Genomic DNA, 26,585 nt, shown 5'->3' with positions numbered 1-26,585 from the left:
AGTGTTAAACTTGCAGGAAATCACACAAAGTATAGTTTATTTTTCACATTTGTAAACTGTTCTGGGTCAAATCTGACCCAATTTAACATTTGAGAGCTGTAAATACAGCACATACACGTTTATTTTAGCCAGACTTTTCCTATTGTGACCCAGAATATACAAAAAAAAGTAAATAAGATGCATTTTTACATTTTTGTGCAGCTGAGACACATTTTTATATATGCAAACATCCAAATGTTACCTTTGTTTATAGAAATATCAGCATTCAAATATGTTGTATTCATCATATTCTATAAAATGTTCTCCTGAACCATAAAATAGTGATTGTGGATGTTTTAATCAAATCAAACAAAGTGGAAATATTAATCATTTTAAAGACTTTTTTTGCTTACTGTATTTTTCATTACTTTTCAAATGTTGGAGAAAGCTAAAAAGTGGACTTAAGATTTCAGTTTTTGTTGCTATTGTCAAACTAAAGCGTTGAACTTGCAGGAAATCACGAGCTAGTACACAGTATTGTTTATTTTTCACATTTCCCAAACAAAAAGTAAATAATCATTTTAAAACCAACCTTATTTTGTTGCTTACTGTATTTTCATAACCTTTAAATAGCATGTGAAGATGGGAGGAGTTAAAATAAAGAGCCATAAGCTACAACCAGTTGGTAACACCTTGGTGGAACAGAGCACGTAAGAGGATAAAAAGACGACACCTCTCCTGAGCAAAAACCTTTTTTATTTCTCGTTGAAAGGAACTTGGTAGAATATTACAGCAGAACACACATGACTGAAACAGCTGCCATTTCACGTAACACAGTACAGGAAGAAGGATGTAGTTCAATCTCATGTGTAATATTATATATATATATAGTATATTTATATCAATAGAAAAGAAAAAAAAAACTATTGCTCCCAGGTGTTCATTATTTTATTTTTTTCATATGGCATTTCTGTGCTGTGTTGAAGTGGGTAAAAATAAAAATTCAACGAGAGGTTTTACACACCAAAAAGGGAAGTGGGACAATGAAAGTGACATTTTCCCCCCAAAAGAAGCGTGGGAACTTTTGTGGCTTTTTTTGTTGTTTTTTAATCTATCATCATCATCATCGTTATGTAGAAGTAAACTTTAATTTTTTGTTTTTTTTCTTCCTTCTCCATTGCAATACAGAAATAAAACTTAAAACCGCTCTTCTCAAATATGGATAAATACCATCATACAGCAATCAGTATGCAAAAAAAGAAAGAAATAAAGAAAAGAAAAAAGAACACAAGGCAGCTCCGCAAGAGCAGGCATGCAAAAAAAAAGAAGATCATATTTATTTTAAAAAGGAGCACTAAAAATGTAGATAATTGCAGATGCTTTTTTAAATGTTTGCGTCGTATGGCAACTGATGGAAAGCCAATTTATGGACAAAAACATGGTAAAACGGGTGGACTGAAACGAGGGGACAACTCGATGCTCTGTAAAGTGAACTGGAGTGCTGAGTGTTCGCTGACAACAAAAAAAACTACTTCAATGAAGTTGTTTCTAGAAATTGCTATAACATACTCTTGTTATCAATCTGCTGTTGTACTTTTCCTCTAAAAGGAATAAAAGAAATGTTAGGAAAAAAAAAAAAAAAAAGCAGGTATGAAATATCATCCTGGACAGTTGCATCCAAGTTTAGTGTTTTAAATAAGCCACTTTAAGGCAGCATTATCTAATAAATGTCTCATATTTCTAAAGACATATTTCAATATATCTCTTTTGAAAAATAATTCTATCTATACTTGATTTTTTTTAGTAAGTAAATCTCTTCCAGTATATATTTTTATTTCTTTTTTTTTTCCTTTAGGTACAGCACCCCATTTTTTTGGGTTTTTGTTATCCCAAAGCACCTAATTTTTCTTACAATCAGACTGAATATTGCCTCAGTCATTAATGGTCTGAGTTCAAGATTAAAGGATCCAAATGGCGCACCCCTAAATAAGTCAACAAGGTAAATTCCCTTGAAGCCCGGCAATATTAAGCGTTAACTTGAAAAATTGTGACTAGTGCCATTAGAGAGGCCTGAGCTCACTGCATCCCCTTTGAGTAAAAAAAAGGGTCACAGGGGGGTCAAACGTGGCCCTGCATCATTTGAGACGTCATCAGTTGCCACAGACGTCTCGGCTGCAGCAACTGGCGGCTGACCAGATCTGCACCCAGAACCTCTCTAAGAATGACGTGCAGGCACAGGTGATGCTGATATACACACACCCCCAAAAAAATTACGGATGGGACTCGCCAAGCCCTGAGACACAACATGCCACGTGTGAGCAGGCATCACCACATTTCAGCTATTGGAGCAGGAGGTCAGCACCTGAGGGATGCTCCAGGAGGGAGGGACGGGAAGGAAGGGATGAGGAGGAGGGGGGAGGGCAGAGAGAGGGAGGTCATTTGGACTCATTTGGATTGTCCAGAGAATCCAAATGAGTCGTGTGCTTGTAACAGATCACCTTGTGGGACATCGCTGAGCTGAGTGGATGCCCTGCGATGCCAAGGATGCCCCCCCCTCCTTCTATAGCTGAGACCGAGGTTCTGGGTGTTGTTGTGGGTCTGTCTGGGGCAAGCCGTTTGTTTACAGGTCACTCTTTTAAAAAATCTTTTATAGACGAAAAACACACACAGCCATGGTGAGTGATGCAGGCGCTCCGTCTCACTCCCACTGACGCACCTGCTGGTTTTTGAGTATGTCGCATGTTTCACACTTCCTTCTTATTATTATCATCATCACACAGACTACAGGTCAGCACCAAGTGAGCTCTTACAATTAGATATCAGCTCGGAAGTGGGACTGGAGACCTACTGCTGTGTCTTGAGCACTGTCAAACTTAATTTGCTGGGCTACATGTTTGAGGTTATCAAATGGACTCATATTTTATATGTGTATATATATATATATATATATATATATATATATATATATATATATATATATATATACACACACATATACATACACACATATATATATATATATATATAAATCAATGGGGAATCTCATACAGGAGCTGACTACTGCAGTCCGCACTCAATTTTTAGCTATAAAATCCACCTAAACTTTTTAGAACATGATTCTCTTATATAGACAGTAATTTTCAGTCAAATATACTTTTTTTATATATATAATTTTACTCCTGCTGTTTTTTTTTTAATAGCATTTTTAAAAGTTCTTTTCATCATATCATGCATCTCTCTCTTGTTTCTATGTATTTATCTCCAGGCTTTTTGCATCATGTTGTCATCTTCAAACCACACATGTAACCACTCTTCTCTCTTCTTCTTCTTCCTCCATCAGTCGTCGTCCACGTCGTCGCCCTCCTCTGACTCCTCTCCTCCGGTTCTCCTCTCGTACATCTTGTCCCGGTGCCTCTCCTGGATCTCCTTCATCTCCTCGGCGTAGCGGCTGAACGCTCCCCCGAACTTGCCCCACGCCTTGAACGGTATCGTGATAGAGTTCCTGTAACTGGGCTTCACCTCGCTCACCCGCAAGAAAACCCCGTACTTGTTGGACCCCACGTCGAAGAAGAAGCGCTTGGAGTCCACCATAATGGAGGTGCCCTCGGGTAGCTCGCTGTAGCCTCCTGCTCCTCCTCCTGCACCGCACAGATCCTCCTCGTCGCCGCCGTAGTCGTCTATCAACTTGGCCAAGGCGTCACGGAACTCTATTAACCCCTGCGCCGGGAGTGCGATGGTCTGCCCGGCTTGCATGCCAGACCCAGGGATGCCACCTACTCCTACACCGAAGCCGGGGCCTCTGTTGACCGTCTGCCTGATGCGGAGGAACCTCCCGCGCTGGTTCTCCTTCAAATCGAGGTAGTACTTACGGTTCTCCCGCACCAGGAACTCGCTCTTCAAGGCCCGTCGAGGCCCGGTGTCATCCCCGCCGGATGATTGAGCGATCTGCTCCGGGGTGCTAGGCCCCAGCTGGGCGTAGTGCTCTATGAAGTCGCCCAGGTAGTCGCGGAACTCTGCGGCGACTGACATGGAGAGGGTCAGCCGGCTTTTGGAGCCTCCCGCACCGACCTCGGCGATTTTGATGAACCGGCCTTTGGCGTTCTGCTTCACGTCAAGGTAGAAGCGTTTGTTCTGAATGTCCAGCCGCTTCGACGCCAGCTCTTGGGTCTCCGGTTCCCGCTGGTAATGCTGAAACCCGCTGCCACCTCCGCCTCCTCCACCGCCACCCCCTCCGCCGCCACCGCCACCGCCACCGCCGCTGCTGCCACCGCGCTCACTGCCACTGTCCCCATCCGCCATCTTCGCCACCAGCAGCAGCCCGTTTCTCTGCGTATCTTTGACCCCCTACCCCTCCCTCCTCCCCTTTTGCTTGCGTGAGGACGTAGAGGAAACCCGAACGCTGCTTTCTGGGCTCTGATTGGTCACTTCAGCTGTCAACTAGAACATCTGATAACAGGCTCGCGTTCTCATTGGTCGATTCTCCTGCCTGTCAATGAAACGTCACCGCCCTCTGGATGACATTCGAGTGTATATATATTGTATTTACAATCCATAACGGCTGCCTACGTCACTATCATCGATGGTTAACGTATATATCTACATGCGTCCGTTAGGGCATTAACGGTTGACATAAAGTAGCTTCTCGGTGCGGTCAGCACAACAGTATTTGTGTTTAAAGAAGTCATAAATGTCCTTGTACTGAAATTAAAGAGTTAACGGCATCCTGATTATGTATTTTGTACATTTTTTTGGGGATGGATGCCCCTGTAAGGACACACACACACACACACACACACACACACACACACACACACACACACACACACACACACACACACACACACACACACACACACACACACACACACACACACACACAGAGCGAGAGAGTCCCGCCTACTTGTTGGTTCCGTGCGCAAAAGGCAGGCAACGGCGATCTTAGGGTGTGGGGGATGGGTGACAGTTCTGCAAGCCGCCCGGCAATTGGTCAAAGCCCAGATTCGAAGCAACAACACGCACTGCGATTGGACAGTGCGGACTCCCCACGTGGGGTCGCATGGAAAAGATTTGCGAGAGGGGCTTTATTGTTTCTTTGCTTTCGGGAGCCCGAAATTAGTTTGCTATCTTTACTCAGTTCTACAATCAAATAACGAGACGGAAAAATGGTATGTGCGCTTTTAACTGGTGCTTTAACGCGCCCACACGGGATCTCGGCATATTATTTTTTTTGTTTAGTTATTGTGCAACTGTTGAAAGTGCTGTTTTGAATTATAACTGTGGAAATCCGACCAACTGTCAGCTAATACGTTAGCATTAACCTTTAGTATGTGGGAAGTACATTTTTTTAGTGTCTTTTCCTTCAGTGCTATAATAACCGTATATTTGCTAAAGTATTAATAGTGTGTGTGTGTGCACTTGAGGCTTTAGCACACGGTCTTTAAAACACTGATGCATAGTAACATTAGAATGTTTTTTTTTTTTACTTGGTCTCATTTGAAAGGTAGCTTAGCAACCATTAGCATGCTACACTGAGCTGTTTCATTGGCTTAGCGGAAGGTTAGTTAGCTATTATTTATTTGTTGACACGTCTTTCATTAAAGTAAAAATACGAGTGTGGGTCACATCTCAAAAAATGTGTACGTGACTTATATATGTTTTTAAATTACATGATAGTAAAGCCTTTTTAAAAATCGTTAATCTTCTCATTTAAACTTGTTTGTTTTGGGGTTATTATGGCTGTCAGCATTGGTATTTATTTATATTATCTGTATGTGTATTTGTGCAATTTTCCCTCTCTTTTTTTTGTTTTTTGTTTTTTGTAAAAAATCGTTTTGTTGCCAAGTTTCATGCATAGTGTTACATTTCCGGTAACCGTTGTCGTTGCCGCCTGTGATTTGTTATGTTTTATTTGTGATTGGCGGGAAAGCGATACTAGTTTAAACCAGGGGCTGCTTGTGCACACATACATGCATGCATGATTTATACACAGATCAGTGCTATTTTGTTGTATATGTATAGTCTAGCACATTGTTTAAAACGTTTTTTTTTTTTTTAGTATTGAGCAGTCTATTCACTGTTACTCCTCCCCCAATAGTTTGTAAATGAAGCAGTGTTTGTGTTTTGTGTGCAGGGTTTATGCATGCATCACATATTTCAGCATACATTTTGTCTAGTTTCATATTCTGTATAGCTTTTACTATCTTAAATTTCTTCAAATTACTTCTTTTGCAGGCTGGTGGCAAAGCAGGGAAAGACAGTGGCAAAGCCAAGGCGAAAGCAGTGTCACGCTCCCAGAGGGCTGGACTACAGGTACAGTTACTTCAAACTTCTTCAGGGCTAATCTACGATCTATTGCATGTATTATTATGTGTTGAGCCAGACCGATATATCGGTAGGTATTTGCCTGTCACAGGTATCAGTAACGGCGTGTATGTACTCTGATATGCGATGATGTATTTTTTAAAAGTTATATAGGCATTTAATTTATATATTTTTTTTTCTTAATTCAAGTTTAACCCTCACATACTGTTCATATTTTGACTCATAGTCTCTACACCAATTCACATTCATAAGTTCCCCATCAGTCATTAATACATGTTTGATTAATCTTATTGGGGGGGGGGGTACATTCATCATCACTATTTTATGATCCAGGACAACAATTTATAGAATATGATGAATACAACAACACATTTTAACACTGATTTTCTACATTTTTTTTAATAAACACAGGTACATTTGTATATTTGCATATAAAAATGTGTATCAGCTGCACACGATTTTTAAAAAGATGCATTTTATTCCTTTTTTTTGTACCCTGTGGATCATATTAGGAAATGTCTAGCAGGTGTTTTTACAGCTTTTTGATTTCAACAAAAGGTAAAATTTGACCCTGAACAGTATGTAAGGGTTAATTTATACACCTGTTTTTTGTTGTATGTGTTTTATTATTTATAGTCATTTATAATTATTAAATTTCCAGGGAAGTTTATTAGTTCAGTCATTAAGTACAATAAATATAGTTAAACTGTAAAATATCATGGCCTCCGTTACACGTCAAATGTTTTATAACCACATTGAAAAAAATGTCCTTTTTTATCAGAGCTGGGCGATATGGGAAGAATCAAATATCACGATATTTTTGACCAAATACTTTTATCGATATTTTGACAGTATTATAGGGATGACTGTTGATGCTCTTACAAAATATTACGCAATGAGATTTTGGATAAATAATCATCAGTAATGTGGATATAACGACTAAGTGGATAAAGGGCAGATAATAGAACAGTTTGTTAAGCTCAAAGTAAATTTTTTACTGTAATGCAGCTTTTAAAAGTTGGAAAAAACACATTTTTCTATATCATGATATTCAAAATCTTAAAACGATATCCATAAAATATCACCATATCAATATAATATCAATTTATTGCCCAGCCCTACTTTTTATGTCCATATTCTGTGTATATATAAGATTATCGGCCGAGTTTTTAACTCCCTAATATCTATCAGTATTGGCATCGGCCCTTAAAATCCAGTATCAGTCAGGCCCCTAATTAGGTGTCATCCTCGTTTTATTAACAAAGAGTTTGCCTCTTTGCTTCACTCAAACATCTTTCTTCTCTCCATCTCCTCCAAGTTCCCCGTGGGTCGTATCCACAGGCACTTGAAGACTCGCACAACCAGCCATGGCCGTGTAGGAGCCACAGCAGCTGTGTACAGTGCTGCTATCCTTGAGTACCTCACCGCTGAAGTAAGCCCGATCAGCTGTCACATCACTTAATTTAGCGGTGTGTTTTTTCTGTGAGACGTTGCTTTTTACACTCATTTCTGTTCCTCCAAATTGTTGTGATCAGGTACTAGAGTTGGCGGGAAACGCCTCCAAAGACTTGAAGGTGAAGCGTATCACCCCCCGTCATTTGCAGTTGGCCATCCGTGGTGACGAGGAGTTGGACTCTCTTATCAAGGCAACAATTGCTGGAGGAGGTGAGCTCAGTCTGGTGCAAACACATTAATTCTGTTAAATCTTTTCCATCTGACATCAAGGTTTTATGTCTTTATTGCGTGATTGTATATGCATCACGTTGCTGTCAGTGTGGTCTGCTTATTCTGTGCCACATACTCTGCAGAGATATATTCTTTAACCCATGTCTGTATCTCATGTAATCTCACCGATGTGTTTTTGTGTGCAGGTGTCATTCCCCACATCCACAAATCCCTCATTGGGAAGAAGGGCCAGCAGAAGACTGCATAGATGCCATGTTGACCAGAAATTTTGGGGCTTGGGTTTTGATCGGACCAGGAGTTCACATTTGTTCTTTTTTATTATTAATATTATAGCAAACGAAGAGTGATTGTTAGACTTTGTGTTGTTATATTTTCCCATAACTAGAAAAAAATTACAGAAAACTCCCTTAATGAAAAAAAAAAACCCTTTGTATGTTATTGTAGAACGTTTGACTGGGGATTATTACAAATGTTGACAGTGAATTTGTTTGATTGGCCTCAGACTCTGTTATGTTTTATACTGAAAAAAGAAATTGTTAAAACCATTTTTTATATAAAACTTGTTTTTGTGGTTATTTCCTTGAAGTTACAATATTTACTATAATACAAGTTTTTAAGGAGATATTTTTTGGACAGCATATTAGGTAACAAAAGCTAAATGTGAGATGGTGCTTTTTCTTCCTTTTGACTTACTGTAATATTATGAACTGCACAATGATAGCGATGTATTAAAAGTTGAATTTTTTACATCAAAAAAATGAAAAATCATTGGTAACATCTTATTGCAAACCGTCTGTTACAGTGTTATGTGTTCGATGTTTTATAGCAGTTGCAAAAATGTTTAAACTTGAAATTTCGCAGTGTGAACCTCGGCTGCTGCGGTCAGGCGTCACTGATCCCGCAGTTTTTTTATTTTATTTGCCTCACTGTGGAATTAATGTCCTGCCATCTGTTAAATACATATCACTACTAAATAGTTGGTGTCTTGATATTTTGGAGGATAATCTGACAGATCTGAACCGTACCAGTGCTTTAAACATGTACCTATATAGTACCCAAATGTATGCACAAACTGAAATGTCCTGACCTAAAGTCCGTTGCGTCTTTTCAAGGATGGAGGTTAGAAACCTTTTTTAAAAGCTTATGTGTTCAGGGAAATGACTTTGCATATATTATCTTTGAATAAATACCCTTGTATGTTATCTTTGGCTCGGTTTCAAAACACTACTTTGAGAATTTATTCAACATTTTATGAATCGTATGAGTCTTATAAGGTGGTAGGACTGTCCAACAATACACAAAACAAATTTCTTAGTTTAGGTTTTAAATATTTAGATTACAGTAATTTAAAGGTGTCTTTAGTTTAAGGGGGAAAAATAACGAGGAGTGGTTGATTTAATTTAAAAGGTTTTTCTGCATTTTACAACCTGGTTGAAAATTGAATTCATGTCAGATTTAAAGCTAGAAAGCAGACACCTCAGTTTAGGGTTTTAAATGGGTTTGATTAGGTAAATTATAACTTAACTCATAGTTTCACCAGCAGGATTTGTCTTGCAGGTTTTTTACAGACTACCAGCAGAGGGAGCCACTGACATTCACAACATCCATACTTTCTTGGAATACTTGAGATACATTTAATATCTGCCTTCAACCAACAGATCAATAGCAGAGAATATGTCACAAATAACTGATTTGTAGTTGAGAATCACATCTTGTGCAGTTTGGTATTACATACTTTACATACTGTTCATGTTCTCATAATTATTCACATAAATTCCCCATCAGTCATAAATACATGTTTGATTAATTATTCTGTTTGCTTAATCCTATTTTTTAAAAAGACATTCACAATCACTATTTTAAGGGCCAGGAGAACTTTTTTTTTTTTTTTTTTTTACTGAATACTGATTTTAGATTCAAATTCATGCATTAGCATATATAAAAATGTGCATCAGCTGCACAAAAATAAAATATGATGCACTTAATTTCATTTTTTGTATACTGTGGGTCACATTAAGAAAAGTCAGTTTAGTTTAGTTTAGTTTGCACAAGTTAAAAGGTACAAAAAATGACATATAATATACAGTGCAGGGTGAGGGCTTATTTAAAGCCTCCACCTGAAAAATGTTAAAATTTCACAATATTACAAATCTAAATGTAAATGAACTAATGAATACATTTTCAAATGAGAGATAAATCTTGCTTTATAAGAAATGATTTCCCTTATAAATCATGTCAGTATCCATGAAAAACAGCTGAACTGTTGGTGCTTAATGGGTACACTTACCCTAACAGCTGAAATCATTGGTTAGAAAATTAGAAAAGTAATTAAAGAGTAATCAAATGTAATAACTTACATTACTTTGATTAAGTAATTGAAATAGTTTGTAGTATAATACAATAATTTGTAGTACTTGTAGTACTTCAGTACTACAAATTTGAAATAAGGTAACTAGTAATCTGTAACCTACTACGTTTCCAAAATAACCTTCCCAAAACTGCACACAAGTTAACGTGAACGTGACAATGATGAACCGTGGTGTGCAGACTTAAAGTGAGAGCTGATGTGTGGGCAGCTGTTGATTATGAAGTACAGAAAGCATCTCACCTTCCCTACAAGATGATGAAAGGTACAGAACATGCCTCAAATAATCTAATTATCTAAACGTCTTGTACATTCCCGATTTCATGTAGTCATTTAACTACTGTGAACAAAGACAGTTCAGCCACTTCTCTTATGGGATTTGTTCTTTTTTAATACACTCATGATTTCGGGAAGTTCAAGACTGATACACAATATGCCAGTTTAGTTTTCATGTTTGCATTTTAGTATTGCTTTTGTGTCACCGGGAGGATTTTTTGTTTGAGTTTCAACCTTTAAAGACTTCAATTTGATTAATATTACAGTCTTTTTTTACAGAGTGCAAGAACAACATTGGTAAATTTTTTACCAAGATATATTAAAATGTACTGATAGTTTCAAAGCTAATCCTCTTTTCTGCATTCACATCAGTTGAAGGATCACAGTGATCATGAACGCTTAATTCTCTAAAACAGATTAAAAAACAAGATAATTTACAGGAAATCATTGAGCTTAACCAAAGCATACTAACACAAACTGCTTAGAGATTTTTGAAAGTTTAATTCATTATGACTAAACAATTTGCAAGCATTTTCAAACTCTCTTGTAATGACCTCATTATTGCAGCAGTTCTTTCTTTTTATAATCACTTCAGCCATATATGAATGTATATGTAGGTGTCAGAGAATATCTTTAGTACATGAGCTGCAAATGATGTGGAAGAGATGAGTAATGGAGACTGCAGCTCTGAGGGTGAGAGGAGCAGAAAGATGATCATTGAAAAGAAAATGACTTGCTCATATTGTTTGCTCATGTCTGACTCAGAGCTGTAATGGCTCTGAAATGCTAAAACCTGCTGCTTCAGCTCTGTGCAAAGCAACTATAATCGATATTCTTAGATGTATCACATGGCGATGTGTAATGACAGATGCTGCTTTGATGAACACACATCAGAATAGGCTTTTTCTTCACAGCTGACAGTTTTGACTTGTCACAGTGGGGGAAGCACAGGTGTTACTAATAATATTAACAATGGCTCTGTTCAAGTGTCTCAGCAAGCAGGGACAGTGTGACAGTGAGCCAGCATGCAAAATACTATAATTCAAAATGTCTGCAGCTCCACTCAGCTTTATACAGCTTTGTATTGAGTTTCAGCTCATTGTTTAGCTGTCTGATGCAATACTTTACTGTTTTGGTTCACTCTCACTGCTCTCATAGTGTCATTTTTGGCTGCAGCAGACAGCTGTTTTCAGAGAAGAAGCTCTACAAACTCACTGTACACTACCTGCTCCAATAGTGATTTTGAGGCATTTTTAGTTTTTTGTGCAATGTCAGATTTAAAAAAAAAAAAAAATCGTAGTTGATACCATAGAGGATAAACATGTTCCCTTCCTAAAACTGTTGTAAAAATACAATAAATTCATATTTTCCACTTTCATTGAGTTAATTTTCAACATGATTTTGCACGATTAATGCTGTAATGGATGTGGGATCAAAAATGATTTTTACACAGTTTATTATAAACTAATTATAGGAAATGAGGTTAACTCCACCAATATTATTAACTGGAAACTAAAAATCCCCAGTCAGGTGACCTGGGCCTTTTGTGTATTAAAGATGACGACTTTCTAGTTGATTTTTAGTCTGAAAAGAACCTGGAGGACGAAATGTCACACTGGTGATATCTTAATAAATCTACCTGCACTGGGGGCTGCAGTGTGCTGACTTTTTTTCTTTCTTACTTGCATTTGTTGTTTGTTCCAGCACCTTCTTTTATTATTTTTCTTGGATGTGCACATCCACCACAAATGTTTTTGCAACCAAAAAAACTCCAATATGTCCTAAAGCATAAGAATTACAATGTGATTACATGTATGTCAGTGCTGTGTTCATAACATGTTTCCACTGACCCTAAGTGGTCAAACAATCCGATAATGCATATTTATGTCTCTGAGACACGAATGGCTGCGCAAAATTTAAATTACATCCATCCAGTAGTTGTTGAGATATTTCACTGGATAAGTAGAAACTTTGACCTGCTGGTGGTGCTGGATGAAAAGTCATTAGGATCTACCCTCTGGACACCATCGTTAACTGCACCAAATGTTTCAGCAATCCATCCAACAGATGGTGAGACACTTCACTAACAACACAGATGTAAACCTCCTAGCGCTAAAGGGAAACGCAGGGCATCACAGAAGTCAGTAGGCTTCACCCCCCTCATGAACTATGAAATCTGTACAAAATTTCATAGCAATCCATCCAGTAGTTGTAAGATGTGTTTTCAACAAAGGGAACTGATTAGTCACAACATGAAGAGTGGTTTAGCCCCTGTGGCCGAACGGAGAAAGAAGCAGCACCAGAAGCGCTTCATAACATAAAATATAATGACAATGTGGCACCCGTTCTGTTCGACTGAGAGAAACTGAGCAGAAGTAAAGCTTAATTAGCATCAAACACGACACCAAACTAGATCATGAATCCTTCAGATTACTCCTTTTAAAAAGCCGACGCTGAAAATCACTCTCAGGTCAAGAGAAGGCTGGTTATGAAACCTGGGAACCCACCAGATGAAAAAAAAAATCTACAAAATATGCATTTCTCTGATTAAATGTGACATCAGATGTATTGTCCACACAAGTGCGAGGCTCTGCGGGAACACATGAAAGACGCAGCTGCTTCACATCTTCAAAGAGCGCGAATCATTTGTTTATTCTTACATCTCTCTCTCTCGCTCCGTCTTTACAGTCGTCTCTTGAGGATGATGGGAGGGTGACAGCCAGAGGTCAGCCTTCAGCTCATATTCTCTTCTGCGGTGTACTTGAAATGTCTTCAGTAATAACCCAGAAATGTTTCTTCAACTAGTTTGGGTTACACAGAGTTATGATTCAATCTGTTTTACTGTTTTAAACATGTAATGTCTGTGCTACTGTAGATACTGTAGATTTTCTGGATCAAAATAAACTTGAAACATCAGCAGCGATGGTCTTTTAGGGTGAAAGCAGCCCATAAAGAAAGTCAATCTTCATTCTGATAGAATTTGGCACATTACTGATCATTATTTATGAAAGAATATTAATTAAACTGTTTTCCAGCTAACTTTAGGCACAATTTAACTTTGTGTAACTTCTCTGCTGGCGGTTCTTACTAGGCTTGAACATTGTCTTACGTTTTACATTAAATCTGTCATAAACCATCTGATATATTTGTTTTCTGAAATATAACGCTCATGATATAATCTTTATACTCTGCTGATGAAAAGATTTTAAGAGACATTTCCATCGCAACATTAAACAACACCAGTTAACCCTGAAAGAAATCATTACTGGTGTGTTTTTACTCTCAGTTCCTAAAGTTTTCTTTGCAATTAGTAAGAAAATCAGAAGACACAGCAGCAGCATAATTAACTTGGATGCTGGTCAAACTCAGGCAGTGCTACTCTGCACTGGATCCATTTTTAACAAGACTACAGCTGCTAGCCGCTCCGTGAGGCTGTACTTTTGCACAGTGGTGCTTTAAAGTAAATGCTAATATCCTCACAATGACAAAGCAGATATTTAAAGGATATAATGTTAACCCTCTCACCATCTTAGTATGTTTCCATTTGTTAATTAGTACCAAACAGAGGCTAATAGTCATGTCATTAGTTCTTCAGGTATTTGGTCATGAATTGACATTTTGGACAAATTAACTATTTGACTTTACAATTGTGTTAAACTTTAAAAGACGACTGAACTTCTTTAAATTCACACTGAGAGGGTAATTAATGTATGTGAAAAGTTTTATGGTCATATTTAGTTGTGATATTTCACTCAAAACCACAAATGTTAACCTCAAGGTGGCACTAGATGAAACGTCAGCAAGATTCAACCGCTTTCATTTCGAGTAATACATCCAGAAGTTATTGAGATATTTCAGTCTGGACCAATGTGGTAGACAGACACTGTTTCTAGTGTTGTCAGTAACACCAGTAAGTCTGAATTTGTTCCACAGCTGCAGCAAGTACTCTCTTCATCTTAGATTTATCCCTGTTTTCTGAATACCCAAACAAATGCTTCATTCAATGTACGCTGCAGCACAATAGTCACATTCAAGCTGAACTGCATTAAGATGAGAAATCTCTTTCTGGCTTTGAATAAAGTCAGAATTCAAACACATGCAGCCCCGCAGGTGACCTACAGGGGTGATTTGTTATAGTGTGGTGTTGAAACCACGGGTAATTTCTTCAGAGGAATAACTTCATGATGAAAAGAAATAAAGACTCCCTTTGATCCTCGATGCAAAGAACATGTTAGATAGACGATGACAAGGAACATCTTTATAGTCTTAGAGTGAAGAGCTTCCTCTCTGTGTCTTTATGTTTGATGTTTTAAATCCTTTAAACCTTACGGCTGAGTTCAGTGGAGGCTGGCACGAGGCAGGAGGGCTGAACACATTTATTAGAAGGATGTTTATAAAAAACATAAACTAGCAATAGTACTACATTGGCATGGAAATAAAAAAACACAAAAAAGCTCAAAAAAGCTAAAAAATAGATATTTTTCACTGAACATCTAAAAGTCAGCCAAGTAAAACAAAAGAAGTAAACAGGATGACTAAAACATTTGTACTAACACGCAAACCTTTTACATCTGTTAGGAAAAATCAAAACAAGGAACTGATTTCTGTTTGACATTGTCTATATTGAACCGTGATTGATTCTGTTTGCAATCAGAGTTCATAGTGCAACAATTCTTTTATTCAACCATTGTTTCACCACTTCTATTTTCTACATTACTTCAAAGTCTGCACATTTTTTAAACACCCCACATATAAGCACTACCAAGCAGTTTTTTTCTGTTGTGTATGGCACAGTTGTCATAACTTTGTCACGTGAGTTCATCCACAGAGGCACCAGCATGGTCATGGTCAAGGTTTGTGTTGGCCGCAGCAGTTTGAATCCTCCACGATTGGAGAACTGGCCATTTATACCTGAGTAGGTATCATCAACAAAGGATTTTATGACTTTACTTAAGCTCAAATCTTTCCACTCATGTACCTGCAGACCTATTAAAACATACAAACAACAGTCTTGTTTTCCCTCTGAGTCCCTGAATGTGTTGGCATTGTTCAGGAGGTGTTATATCTCCGTAATAGCTGTTGGATCAGCACCAGGAGAACGACCTCCCCACCATCTCAAAGAACAACTTGTTGGGCTTCCTGAAGTAGTGACAAAGCTTCCTGAAGGCCTGGGTGCTCAGCGGTGCATGCGGCCTGCCTTTAGACTCGTCCAGGCACTTGTCGTGTCCAGCAGACAGGAGGCAGTAGAAGCCTTTGGTGGTGTTGTAGTAGAAGTTGTTTGGACTGATCCTGGGCGGCAGGTCCAGAAACCTCTCAGCCTTTCTCAGCTCAGGGAAGGGATCACGAATGAGCGCGTCACCGTCCACCACGTGAATCTGCTCCCTGGGGAAGACCTCCAACCAGCGGGCCAGGTGCAGGTGGTACAGGCTCCTCTGCACCGCTTTGTACGAAGGGTCAATGTGGCCCTTGTGGAGCAGGAGCTCCTCTAGAGGCTGGTAGGGCTTGTGACGTGTCATGCGGTTGTGGAGGACTTGGGTGTAGTCAGAGACGAGCCTCTCGGCCGGGTCACGGACGATGAGTAACAAACGGACGGCGGGGTTCATGTCCCAGACCCGTGCAGGGACTTGGGGAGCTGCGAAGTAGCCGGGGGTCTTCTCCACCGTCAGCTGACCTGGGAGGGTGAAGGGCATCTGGGCTCGGTACCAGGCCAGACCTCGGCGGTAGTGCTCCTCCACGTTAAAGTAGTGCACCTGACAGAAGCACAGAAAGTGAAGCAGTGTCAATGATGATGAAGAAAGTAGCAAATTTACATGAATTATTATGTAAATCTTGATGATATGGTGTTGAAAACCTTTCTTTGTTGGCATGAATGAGGTGTAGAGGTGTATCTGTAAGCCTTTTCTCCACCAAAAAGACACTGAGCTCTTTTTTATTTTGTCCCAATCTTGTCCAAACCAATCAATTCCTTCACGCCAGCTTTCCAGTCCTCACTTCAAACTACCCTGATTTGGATTTCTCTATGTGCAACATCTTAAGACAGGCCTGCCATCATCTATCCACCAAATTACCATTATTCTGACTCATCTCCCTGCACAGAGATACAGTATGTGTGTGTGGGCCGATCACTCTTGAATTAGTAACAGAACGGTTTTCTTTACAGCTGTCATGCATGCCAGTTAGACAACTATACAGGCTTTATCGGGGAACTAAGATGGAAACTACACTACATCAGTGAAGCAGATCTCTTTACAAACTGCTAAAGAAACATTACACCAGTTCAGGCAGAGCACCAAAGTCATGCTTGCGTCAGCTGATCGGCTCTCAGCTGTTTAATTCATGTTTTAGCCATAGTGGCTCAATGATACATCAGGTTTCTTCCAGCTGACTGATACCATCCAGTTAATAATATATTCATTCATACAGGTGTACAGGGTGGCCTTTGAAACTCTACCGATACATTCAATCTGCCTCCATCACCACACATCCATCCTTCAGTTCTTACAAATGGAAACTTTTGGCATTAGTGACTTTACTATAAGAACTATTGGACATGTATGTTTACAGTAGCTGTCTCAGTGTCCTATATAATATAACATGTGAGTTTAAAGTGTTGTTGGAGTTAGTTTTCCCAGCAGAATACATTTTCCTACTCAGATTCTTCTCCTCAAAGAGCAGAGCATCTTCAATCAAATCTGTTTGCAATAAATGATTCGTACTTTGAGTTCTCGTTCTAATTATTTTGTTCTCGGCAGATTTTTCACACGATCTGAAGAACTTCTGAAGGAATTTTCATTTGCGTTATATATGAAAATGCTCCAATTTTTATATGCCATGTATGAAATGCCTCTTATACAAACAGACAGTGAAGGACCAACAGCCGACTTCTTCCCAGTCGAGTCGACCTCAATTTATGGTTGTTGCCATAGAGACAGAGCTACATTAAACAATCTTAATCTTATGTTGTGACTATCGACAAGGTTGCCTGGCTGCTGTCTGAATAACTGAGAGTGTTTCAACTCTTTTCAGATTTGCTGTGGTATTTCACTGTTTACACTGGGTCTAAACCGGCACTTTGAAACTGAATTGTGTTGAATTAAACTAAATTGAGTTGAAACTACTATCTCCAATCTGGAGTTTGTGTTTGCCAATTACATTTTTTCATATAAGACTTTTTTATCTCTTGGAGTTTGTGAATTGACAAACTCAAAAAACTCTATAACAGTACTCCAATCATATTTATATAAAAGATAGAATCAATAAAACAATAGGAAAATGGTCTTTTTAAAGTTCCACATTTAATCTTTTACTTAAAGTTCACAAGTATAGCAGTGAAATATCCCAAAGAATCAGGACTAAAAGTCTTCATTTAATAGGATAATCCCTTTTAGATTGTTAAATTATTAATGTGGTAACCTTTAAACAGGATTTTAATATTGTAGATGGCCCAGTCAAACTTTTTTATATACAGATGGGAAGTTTAAAATTCAGTAATGTAATATCTTATGATTCTATCTCATGGTGACTGTAAAATTGAGAAACGCATACATTGCTTCCTCCTGAATGATAGTGGTGTAGAAGTTTCCAAAAAAAGTTAAGTACCAGTACCTCAACATTATATTTAGCTAAGAATCAAAGATTTTGAGGTACAGATGGAAAAAGGGCATTTTGGTTGATTAGTAACCATCATAATTATCAATTTTTTAAACGGAATTAGAAAACAGTAATTTAGATTTAATTGTTCACAAGTGTTCTGCCCCTGTATTCAAAGACCTGCCAATCAATTGGATAACTGTATTTAGGTTTGTTATGGTGTGGCAACCCTTTAATTTGAACTCAATTTAATAAACATGTAAGTAAATAAGGGTTTTATATTACAGAAAATAAATGTACTTGCCAGTACTTTCTTAAAGGATATGGTTAGTAATTGTCTTATTGTCAACAAATCTCATGTGAAGAGCCAACAAACAATACATTGATCTATTTACAAGTATTGTGCATTCATCCAAAGCCTGATATATCTTATTCATCTGTACTGTAGACACTGTTACACTGGGTGACATGTTCCTTGGACACAAAGACTGATGTTCCTTTTACAGAGCTTTGCTGGCTCTTGTCTTTGAACTGTATTGTACATTTCTCAAAGAACTTCAGTAGAAAGTCGAGAGGTGGTGATATGCAGCACAACAAAACATGGTAAATTAACTGTGTTCTCACACAATCTATAGAAGCATGTGGCCGTGCAAAGGACTACTGTCCAGTGATTTAAAATGCGATCACTGTTATTAATCTTTGGAGACGTTTCTATACAAATTACGATGCCTTTTGTTTGTGATGAAGGAACATGTCACCCAGTGCAGTGGTGTGGCTCATTGACATCTTTTTAGCAGTTTTTGGACAACAATGGAGGTCTACAGCACAGAGATATAAGATTCATCAGGCTTTGGATACATACATAAAACTTGTAAGTAGGATCAATTCATAATTGGTTTGGCAATGTGTTGACAGTAAGAACAATATAGAAAATCACCACCAATATCCTTTAATAAGTAATTTTTCAGTGTGTTTACATAGTGTGTCAGTACACTATACACACAAAATACAACACACAATACACACAGACATGTCTTTAAGTAGAGTACTTGAGTGAATAACAGACACTATCCACCTCTGAATCATCATCATGTGACTAATTTAGTTGTTAGGTGACAGTAATGATCTTTTACCTCAGCCCTTGCCACTTCCACATCTGCGTGCAGGTTAAGCATCTCCAGCAGGGCTCTGGTGCCACCTTTCCGCACACCAATAATAATAGCCCCAGGTAGCCGCTGCTGGGTGGTGTTGTAGGGCGAAGAGGAGGAGGAGGAGGAGGAGGGAGAGGATGACGAAGAAGAGACAGCAGGGAGGCTGGAACCCCCGGTGCGTAATTCCTTTAAGCACATAGACAGCTGAGTCTGCAGCAGCAGAAGCACCAGCAGCGCTAATAGCACTGTCCACAGCATGGTGCCACACACACACACACACACACACACACACACACACACACACACACACACACACACACACACACACACACACACACACACACACACACACACACACACACACACACACACACACACACACACACACACACACACACAGAGGTGGAGGTTATGTGCACACACTCATGAAGCTCCCAGACGTGTACAGGGTTGTGCTTGTTGTCAGCAGGAGGCCTCAGGAGGGAGCTCTTCACTTGCACAACCTATTAGCAAAGAGAAAAAAAGAAAGGTTATTGCCCACTTTTGCTGTTTTACCACTTTGACACTGACACTTTGGTACAATTACATGTAAAGTGATATAATGGCCATACTGCTCCTGATAAAGAAACAATATGAGTTCACTGTTCTTTTTAAATCAAGACTTTACCATTTGCTGCTGCCTTTAACTCTCACTTACTGTTCAGGGTTAAATTTGATCAATTTCTGACCCCAAATTGCCTGAAATGTAATGACTTGCCCAGAACACACAAAAAATGAAATATTTCAACTTTGAAAACAATTTCTTTGTAGCATGCTTGACCCATATGTATCTAACATTTCAAAAATGATCACTCTTCACATTTGGCATGATTCATTGACATTTGACTATAATATAGTGTCTTTTTACATTGTTTTTAACCCTAACACTCATAAAGAATAAACTCTTTCTATTTGTGACTGATTAGGTTTTTATGATTGATTTGTGGTTCAGAAGTTTGTTATTGAGACTAATTTTGTGAGAAAATACTGTCACTGTGGGTCAGAACATGAACAGTATGTGAGGATTCATATCTTGCACTGTACTGTAGTTTTTATTCTCCTCTTTTATCTGTCTTGTTCCACTTTAGCTTATCTTAAAATGTAACTCCTTGTATGTGTCTTTTAATAATGTCTTATGTTTCTTTTATATTTTATCTTAATGCCTTTAATGTTTTATTCTGAAGCACTTTGAATTGTCTTGTTGAAAGATTCTACACAACTACATTTCTGAATACGTTTTTTAAAATTTAAATAAAATATTACATAGAATAGAGATTCAGGGAGATAAAAATGTCTAAATATAACTGTTTTCCTTTTTTTGCTCATTTTAATCATTTTCATTACAGTTTTATCATGCACCTAATGGCATATAGCAAGTGTTTTGCCAAATAATAAACGTGACTAACAAGAGAGAAAAAAAGGATGATTAATGTCAATTAATTCCAGCTGTATTCTGTCTGTGATCATCATAGTTGGTTAATTTAGTGACTAAACTTTAACTTCATGTGATCAAATAGAAACATTTGGTCTAAACATGACTCTATATATACAGTACAGTTGGGTTACCATTAAGAAAAATGATCTAATGTGAAGGGAAAGATACAAATACACTAAAATCTGTGTGTCTAAACCAAATAAAGTCACTAAACCCCCTCCGCAAAATAATGAAAATCTAAAATGTTTCAGGATTCAGTGTCGGCATCAGTCAGATTATGTTCCTCTCACATAGCTACAGCAGTCTTTCCATAAATTCCTACTTGCTATTTCATGATCCCACGTGCCTGAGCCGGCCCTGCACTCGAATATGCCATTTTACAAAGTCCCAATCCAAGCAGCAATGGTTTCTGGTCCAGAATATAGGGCTGTGATGTGATTATGACCAGAAGATATTAAAATATTAAACTACATCTAAAGCAGACAGAGAGGATATGCATTGAAAATTAATGCAGTTATGAAGCATCCCTAAGGAGTGCTAACGCCCCTCTGAGTTCAGCTGAACCATTTTTACCGTATAGAAACGAAGTCGCAGTGAATCTTAAATGCAGCGATAGGATTCAGAGTTGGGTTTAATCTGTGTTTGGAGAGGTTTCAAAATATTTAATCAGTGTAAGAAGACATAAATTCACAGATGCACTAAAGGAGTCAACTGTCATCCAAGATGGTTTAGTTTAAACCGAGCATTAAACATGATCTCATCTGCTGTAGGAAGAAAAATCCTGTGATCAACTACACATTAAGAGCCAACATCATCATCATAATCGTAGACCATAAAATGTACAGATACAAGGTTCACATGTTCACTCAGAAATAGTGAAGCACTCTTGCAAGGAGCGGAGCTAAGGGACTGTACTTAGCTAAAAAACAGCATCAGGTTTGTTCAAATGTACATTTTGTATTTTTGTAGTAAGACTGAATGCCGCTGAAAATGTCAAATGGTGTAACCACAAAAGAATGATGATTATTAAATATTTTATCCAAAAGTTTAAAAGTTATAATATAAGATCAAGCCAAACTAGTTGATATGGTCTTTTATTGAGAATTACATTTTTTTTATTACATTTTTTTTGGTTACACCACTTCGACATTTTTGCCTTAATCATCTAATATATCTCCCAAAATGGATTAAAAGCAGAAATGTTATGCTGGGTCCACAAGAAATTTAATTTGACTAAACCACATGGACACAAAAAACGTCATTGACCCACTTATATAGCTAGGTGGTGGTTTTTCTCAAAGGCCCTGAATCTGTTTACAAATGATGGTTGAAGTCACTTTTTCTGAAGTGACTTCAACCAGCTGCTGACTGAATCTGATATTAAGAGTTAAACTTTCTGATGATATTTCAGTTGAGGCTGAGTGAAATGTAATGAATGGAAATGTATGAATGAATGGAAATGTAAAAAAAAAATGAATGTAATGTGTTTGTTTTCCTTTTTATTTAACGCCCTATTGTTATTCTTTTATTTTATACGTGCATTCTTTTTGGGAAATTGTTGATGAGGACTAAAATAAGTACTACATACTTATGTTTGCAGTAGTCATAAAACACAATCAAATTAAATTCTGCACATGTGATCCATCCCAAAAAAGAAAGGTCTGGGTTTAGCCCTGGATCTTGTCAACTCCTAGATCCACAAGCCACATAAATCTTCATCTGTTTCACCAGAGCTGATTAGCTGCCTCACCACAGAGTAGGAAGGGTGACGTTACTCCCTGCAGCTCCTTTGGGTGAAAGCTTTATTAAGACGTTATGAGAGTGAAAAGTTAATTTGAAAAGAGAAGAGCGGTTGCTTCCAAGTAAAGAAAGGACTTCTTCTTTTACATAAACTCTTGTTGCTTGTACAAAATGTCCACAAGCTATGAAGAGTGCAATCTAAAGCCACAAACAGGAAGTTTAAATGAAGTTCAGTGGCTTTTATAAAGTTTTATAGGCTGATGGGTCGACAGTTCCCTATATCATAAGGTCAAAAAAATTACGTAAAAGGTTTTCACATGACAGGAAGATCTCATAATTGAAGTCCCAAAATGATCCTTCGCTAAAAGATAGTATAGATAAATTATATTTGCAGGATCTGTGGAGTGATGTGATTATTCCTGTTTTTAAAAATGTGTGTCTGTCATATTTCATGTTGTCATCTATATTTATCAAAGCTCAAGTGACTCAAGTGTCTTTGTCAGACTGACTCAGAACTGGGCTTGAAGGAAAGCCAAGAAACTACCCTTTAAAATGACCCCGAACAAATAAAATAAATTGATAATTAATGTCCTAGTAAGTACAGTTTATTGTGATGGGTTGATAACAGTGAAAATCTACCACTCACTTAACCTTTTCAGAACTGGTAGCTACTTTAAATCTACCTTCAGTCAAAGCTCAGTTAAGTTTTGGCCTCCAAATAACCTCAGAGTAGGACAGAAACGTTAAGTACATCAGCCTATTCGAGTATATAAGAGTGTTGTATATTTCATTTTTAAGGTTATATCTAATATATGGATACGGTATGTCTCTTAATTTGCTTTCCATGCACCAAATTCTCCTCTTACATTTCCCAGAGTTCCTTTCATCAACTTTAAGAGAAACATATTTCATTCAGCTGAGGGTTACACACTATTTTAATATATTTTGATTCATTAAACACAGATCGTAACACAGGCGAAACTAACCACTTTCCAATTCCTGAGTGTTTGGTATTGTGGAGCAGAGCCTTCATTAATGGCATTATTTACACCTGTGCACCTGTTGAGTCCAACTGTGCTGCAGGAAAGTTAATTCCAGTCAGGAAAAGGTAAGAATTGCAATTTATTTACATTTAAATCTTATCTTTCAGCCGTCGAGTTGGCAAAAAAATGTCAGTTTCCATTTGGTTACCAGTGAAAGAATGTAGCATAAGTCTTTGCATGTTATTGCTGTGTTGCGTTGTGGTTTATTGAGGCTACTCTGAAGGTAGGGTTTGGTATTTTGGTTCTTGTCTACAAAGAGAGAGTCTTCAATTTTGAGGTCAAAATCTGTTTTCTTGTAAAGCTTATGAGAACTGAAGTATTGTAGTAAACAAACAAAACATAGCCAATAATGTGCATCCACCAGATATGCATCAGCCAATAGATAATCCACCAGGGTGGGTTAGGTATATGATCCTGTGACTTCAGACCAATCATTGTCCCAGACAGGCATGGAGACAAGAAGAGTATCCAATAAATGACATAGATGACACCATATTTTTCTCCATGAACCAGAAGAATACAGCCAAACTGTGTCTACTTGATAGATGAAACTGATTGGACTTGGATTGTTACTTTTAAAACAGTGTTTAGACCTTTGTTCGAGGATTTTCTTTTTCATTAACGCTGCAAACAGCTGTGAGCAAAAAATCCAAACCCTTGTTCTTGTTGTTGTGTTTGTCGCAGTGCTTTTCCTGTTGTTATTGTGCCATAGCCGGCCTGATGCGTGCAACTTATTAATTAGTGTAACAATGTTCTAGTTCAGAGGAGGAACCCTGTCTAGCACTGTTCCTGTAGCAGAGCGCTAATTGCACCTTCAGGGAGCATCGCTACACCCCCGACCTTCTGCGCTATCCCCTGGCTTGGTGACATTGTCGTCATCGATGTTGCAACCTTTGCCATCACTTAATTAACTGTTGATTGAGGTTTTTTGTGATTTATACTTGTTGATATGGGTGCGGCAAATGTTCACTTCGAGGATCATCTTGAACTGATTTATTTTAACAAAATGTTTTTGGTGTCTTCTTTCTTGTGTTTCTTTCTTGAAATATTTATAATTGGTGTTCAAAATGTTTTGAATTACAATAAGTTAAAGCACTACCCCATACATTTTAAAGACAAGAACGATTAATAAAGATGAAGAGTTTCTACTTTTTTGTCTGTTCTGAAGGTCATGACTAAGATTTGGATTCAGTATCAACAAAATCAAGGCCAGCATCCTGTAATTGATCATGAAAAGAGCTGAAGGTTGTTTCTATCCCCTTTCACTTTTTACTTCAGGGTTATAATTGAGAACTGAGAGGCTGCGCTCGCCTGATTTGGTTTATTTACTCTCCCAGGGGTGATAGCGCCAATCACAAGGGCTGATTTGGTATGTTTAAAAGAAGACAACAACAATATCAATGAAAATCTTATCCATGCCAATAATATTGACTCTAATAAATTATCTGGTTTGACTGAATCTACAACCATAGTGGCTCTGTGCTGAACTTCCAAAAGTTTTCATGGTGCGATAAAAAAAGCTAAGCGATCACCACAATGATTACAATTCATCCTAAAGGGGCGCATGAATGTGAGTAACACATTTCATGGTAATCCATCCAATAGTGAGATATTTCAGTCTGAACCAAAGAGGTGAAGCAACGGATCAACGTCGACACCAACAGAGCCTCAAAACACATGAAAATACTGCCACCCATGTTGTCATATAGCTTTAATTGCTTCTAAAACATTTCCATACATCACCACAGCGATGCTCACCTCACTCAGCCGTCGCTCACTGTGGTCTGGCAAAGCTCCAAGCGTAGACCAAAATTACCTTAATCTCCTTTAGCTCATCAGTGTGGCAAATCAAATACAGTGCTCAATTAAACTTCTATATATGATCTACCTGCTGTACGCGGCTCTCAGATTGGTCTGGCTTGCAGCTGCTGGGCTCGACTGATCCTCTCTCTCTCCTTCACTTCAATTGAAGCTCGAACAACTGGTAACTTTAACAGTGCATTTAGAGATTTGGTGAAAGCTAACAATGCATTTGTTTGGTGCAAGCTCTGTCCTGTTTCAGGAAACACTGCAAACAATGCAAATGTGGAGGTCAAAGTTGAAAAAGGTGAACTCTGACCTGTGAATTTGCATGATCGGCCAATAGATGAAGTGCTGTCTTGAGGCATCTTGTACTCGTACGCTATCACTACATTTAGTAAAATACTACATGACTTGACTACAACCTGCACTATCACTGACATGAACTGTTTCTTGATTTATATTTGCTCTGCTCAGTTTTTCACATCCTTTTTTTGATGTTGTGGGATATTATTTTTATTGAACTGATGGCTAAATATTACCTCATTACCTTGGGCACACTTTCACTCATCTCTGCAAGTATTTACCCTACCTCTCATTAGCTTCCATTGAAGCGAGCGTCGAACCGAAGAATGGGGTTCGGGTTTTTCATTTGCACAGCTGCCAGTACGGTTGTGTCATGTGTTATAAGATGAAGGAGTGGTGGATTCCAGCGGTGCCCCATCACAAACTTCATAAAAATGAAATAATATGGGTTGAATCAAATATTACACCAGCTCATTTTTACCTCAGAGCAATCCTGTCTCCACAGAATTGCATTCTAACATTGCCAATCTGTTTTCCCAACTGTATTTTGAGAGGAAATGTAATTGCTGTCTAGATTGTGTTCCCTGGAAACATTTTTTTAGTGTAGGAAATGCCATATTTGTGAATCAGGGTTTATATTCCACAGAGTCAAGGGTGTGATTCATTTCAGACAACAAAAGTTTCAAAAGAGATTATGGTTTTAATTAAATGTTTCAAAAGTCATTTTGACCTTTTCAATATTAAGCCAAGACCACAATGACATTTCATCATGCTTTAGTTGCAACAAGCTGATATACTGAAGTGTTGAAAGAGGGAACATAGGAAAAAACAAGTAAAATATGTTACTTGTGAAC

General features: G+C 38.1%; 3 protein-coding genes across 3 annotated transcripts; 1 reads left to right on the top strand and 2 right to left on the bottom strand.

Annotated features, from left to right (window-relative positions):
• Positions 1 to 715: 715 nt before the first annotated feature.
• Positions 716 to 4,305, bottom strand: LOC133979090 (transcriptional activator protein Pur-beta). Its single transcript, XM_062417528.1, has 2 exons — positions 2,982 to 4,305; positions 716 to 2,891 (listed from the first exon to the last, which is right to left on the bottom strand). The coding sequence occupies exon 1, from the start codon at positions 4,276 to 4,278 to the stop codon at positions 3,316 to 3,318; it is 963 nt and encodes a 320-aa protein (XP_062273512.1). The 5' UTR covers positions 4,279 to 4,305; the 3' UTR covers positions 716 to 2,891; positions 2,982 to 3,315.
• Positions 4,306 to 4,995: 690 nt separating this feature from the next.
• LOC133979537 (histone H2A.V) lies at positions 4,996 to 8,751 on the top strand. Its single transcript, XM_062418073.1, has 5 exons — positions 4,996 to 5,144; positions 6,211 to 6,288; positions 7,619 to 7,732; positions 7,836 to 7,965; positions 8,172 to 8,751. Exons 1-5 carry the CDS (start codon positions 5,142 to 5,144, stop codon positions 8,231 to 8,233), a joined length of 387 nt encoding a protein of 128 aa, XP_062274057.1. The 5' UTR covers positions 4,996 to 5,141; the 3' UTR covers positions 8,234 to 8,751.
• A 6,744-nt stretch (positions 8,752 to 15,495) lies between these two features.
• hs3st1l2 (heparan sulfate (glucosamine) 3-O-sulfotransferase 1-like 2) lies at positions 15,496 to 19,653 on the bottom strand. The gene is made up of 2 exons (XM_062418051.1): positions 19,351 to 19,653; positions 15,496 to 16,377 (listed from the first exon to the last, which is right to left on the bottom strand). Exons 1-2 carry the CDS (start codon positions 19,624 to 19,626, stop codon positions 15,712 to 15,714), a joined length of 942 nt encoding a protein of 313 aa, XP_062274035.1. The 5' UTR covers positions 19,627 to 19,653; the 3' UTR covers positions 15,496 to 15,711.
• Between the last annotated feature and the right edge of the window lie 6,932 nt (positions 19,654 to 26,585).

This window comes from Scomber scombrus, chromosome 4, assembly GCF_963691925.1.
Source record: "Scomber scombrus chromosome 4, fScoSco1.1, whole genome shotgun sequence".
Lineage (NCBI taxonomy): Eukaryota > Metazoa > Chordata > Actinopteri > Scombriformes > Scombridae > Scomber > Scomber scombrus.
This window is presented reverse-complemented; position numbering and strand designations above follow the sequence as displayed.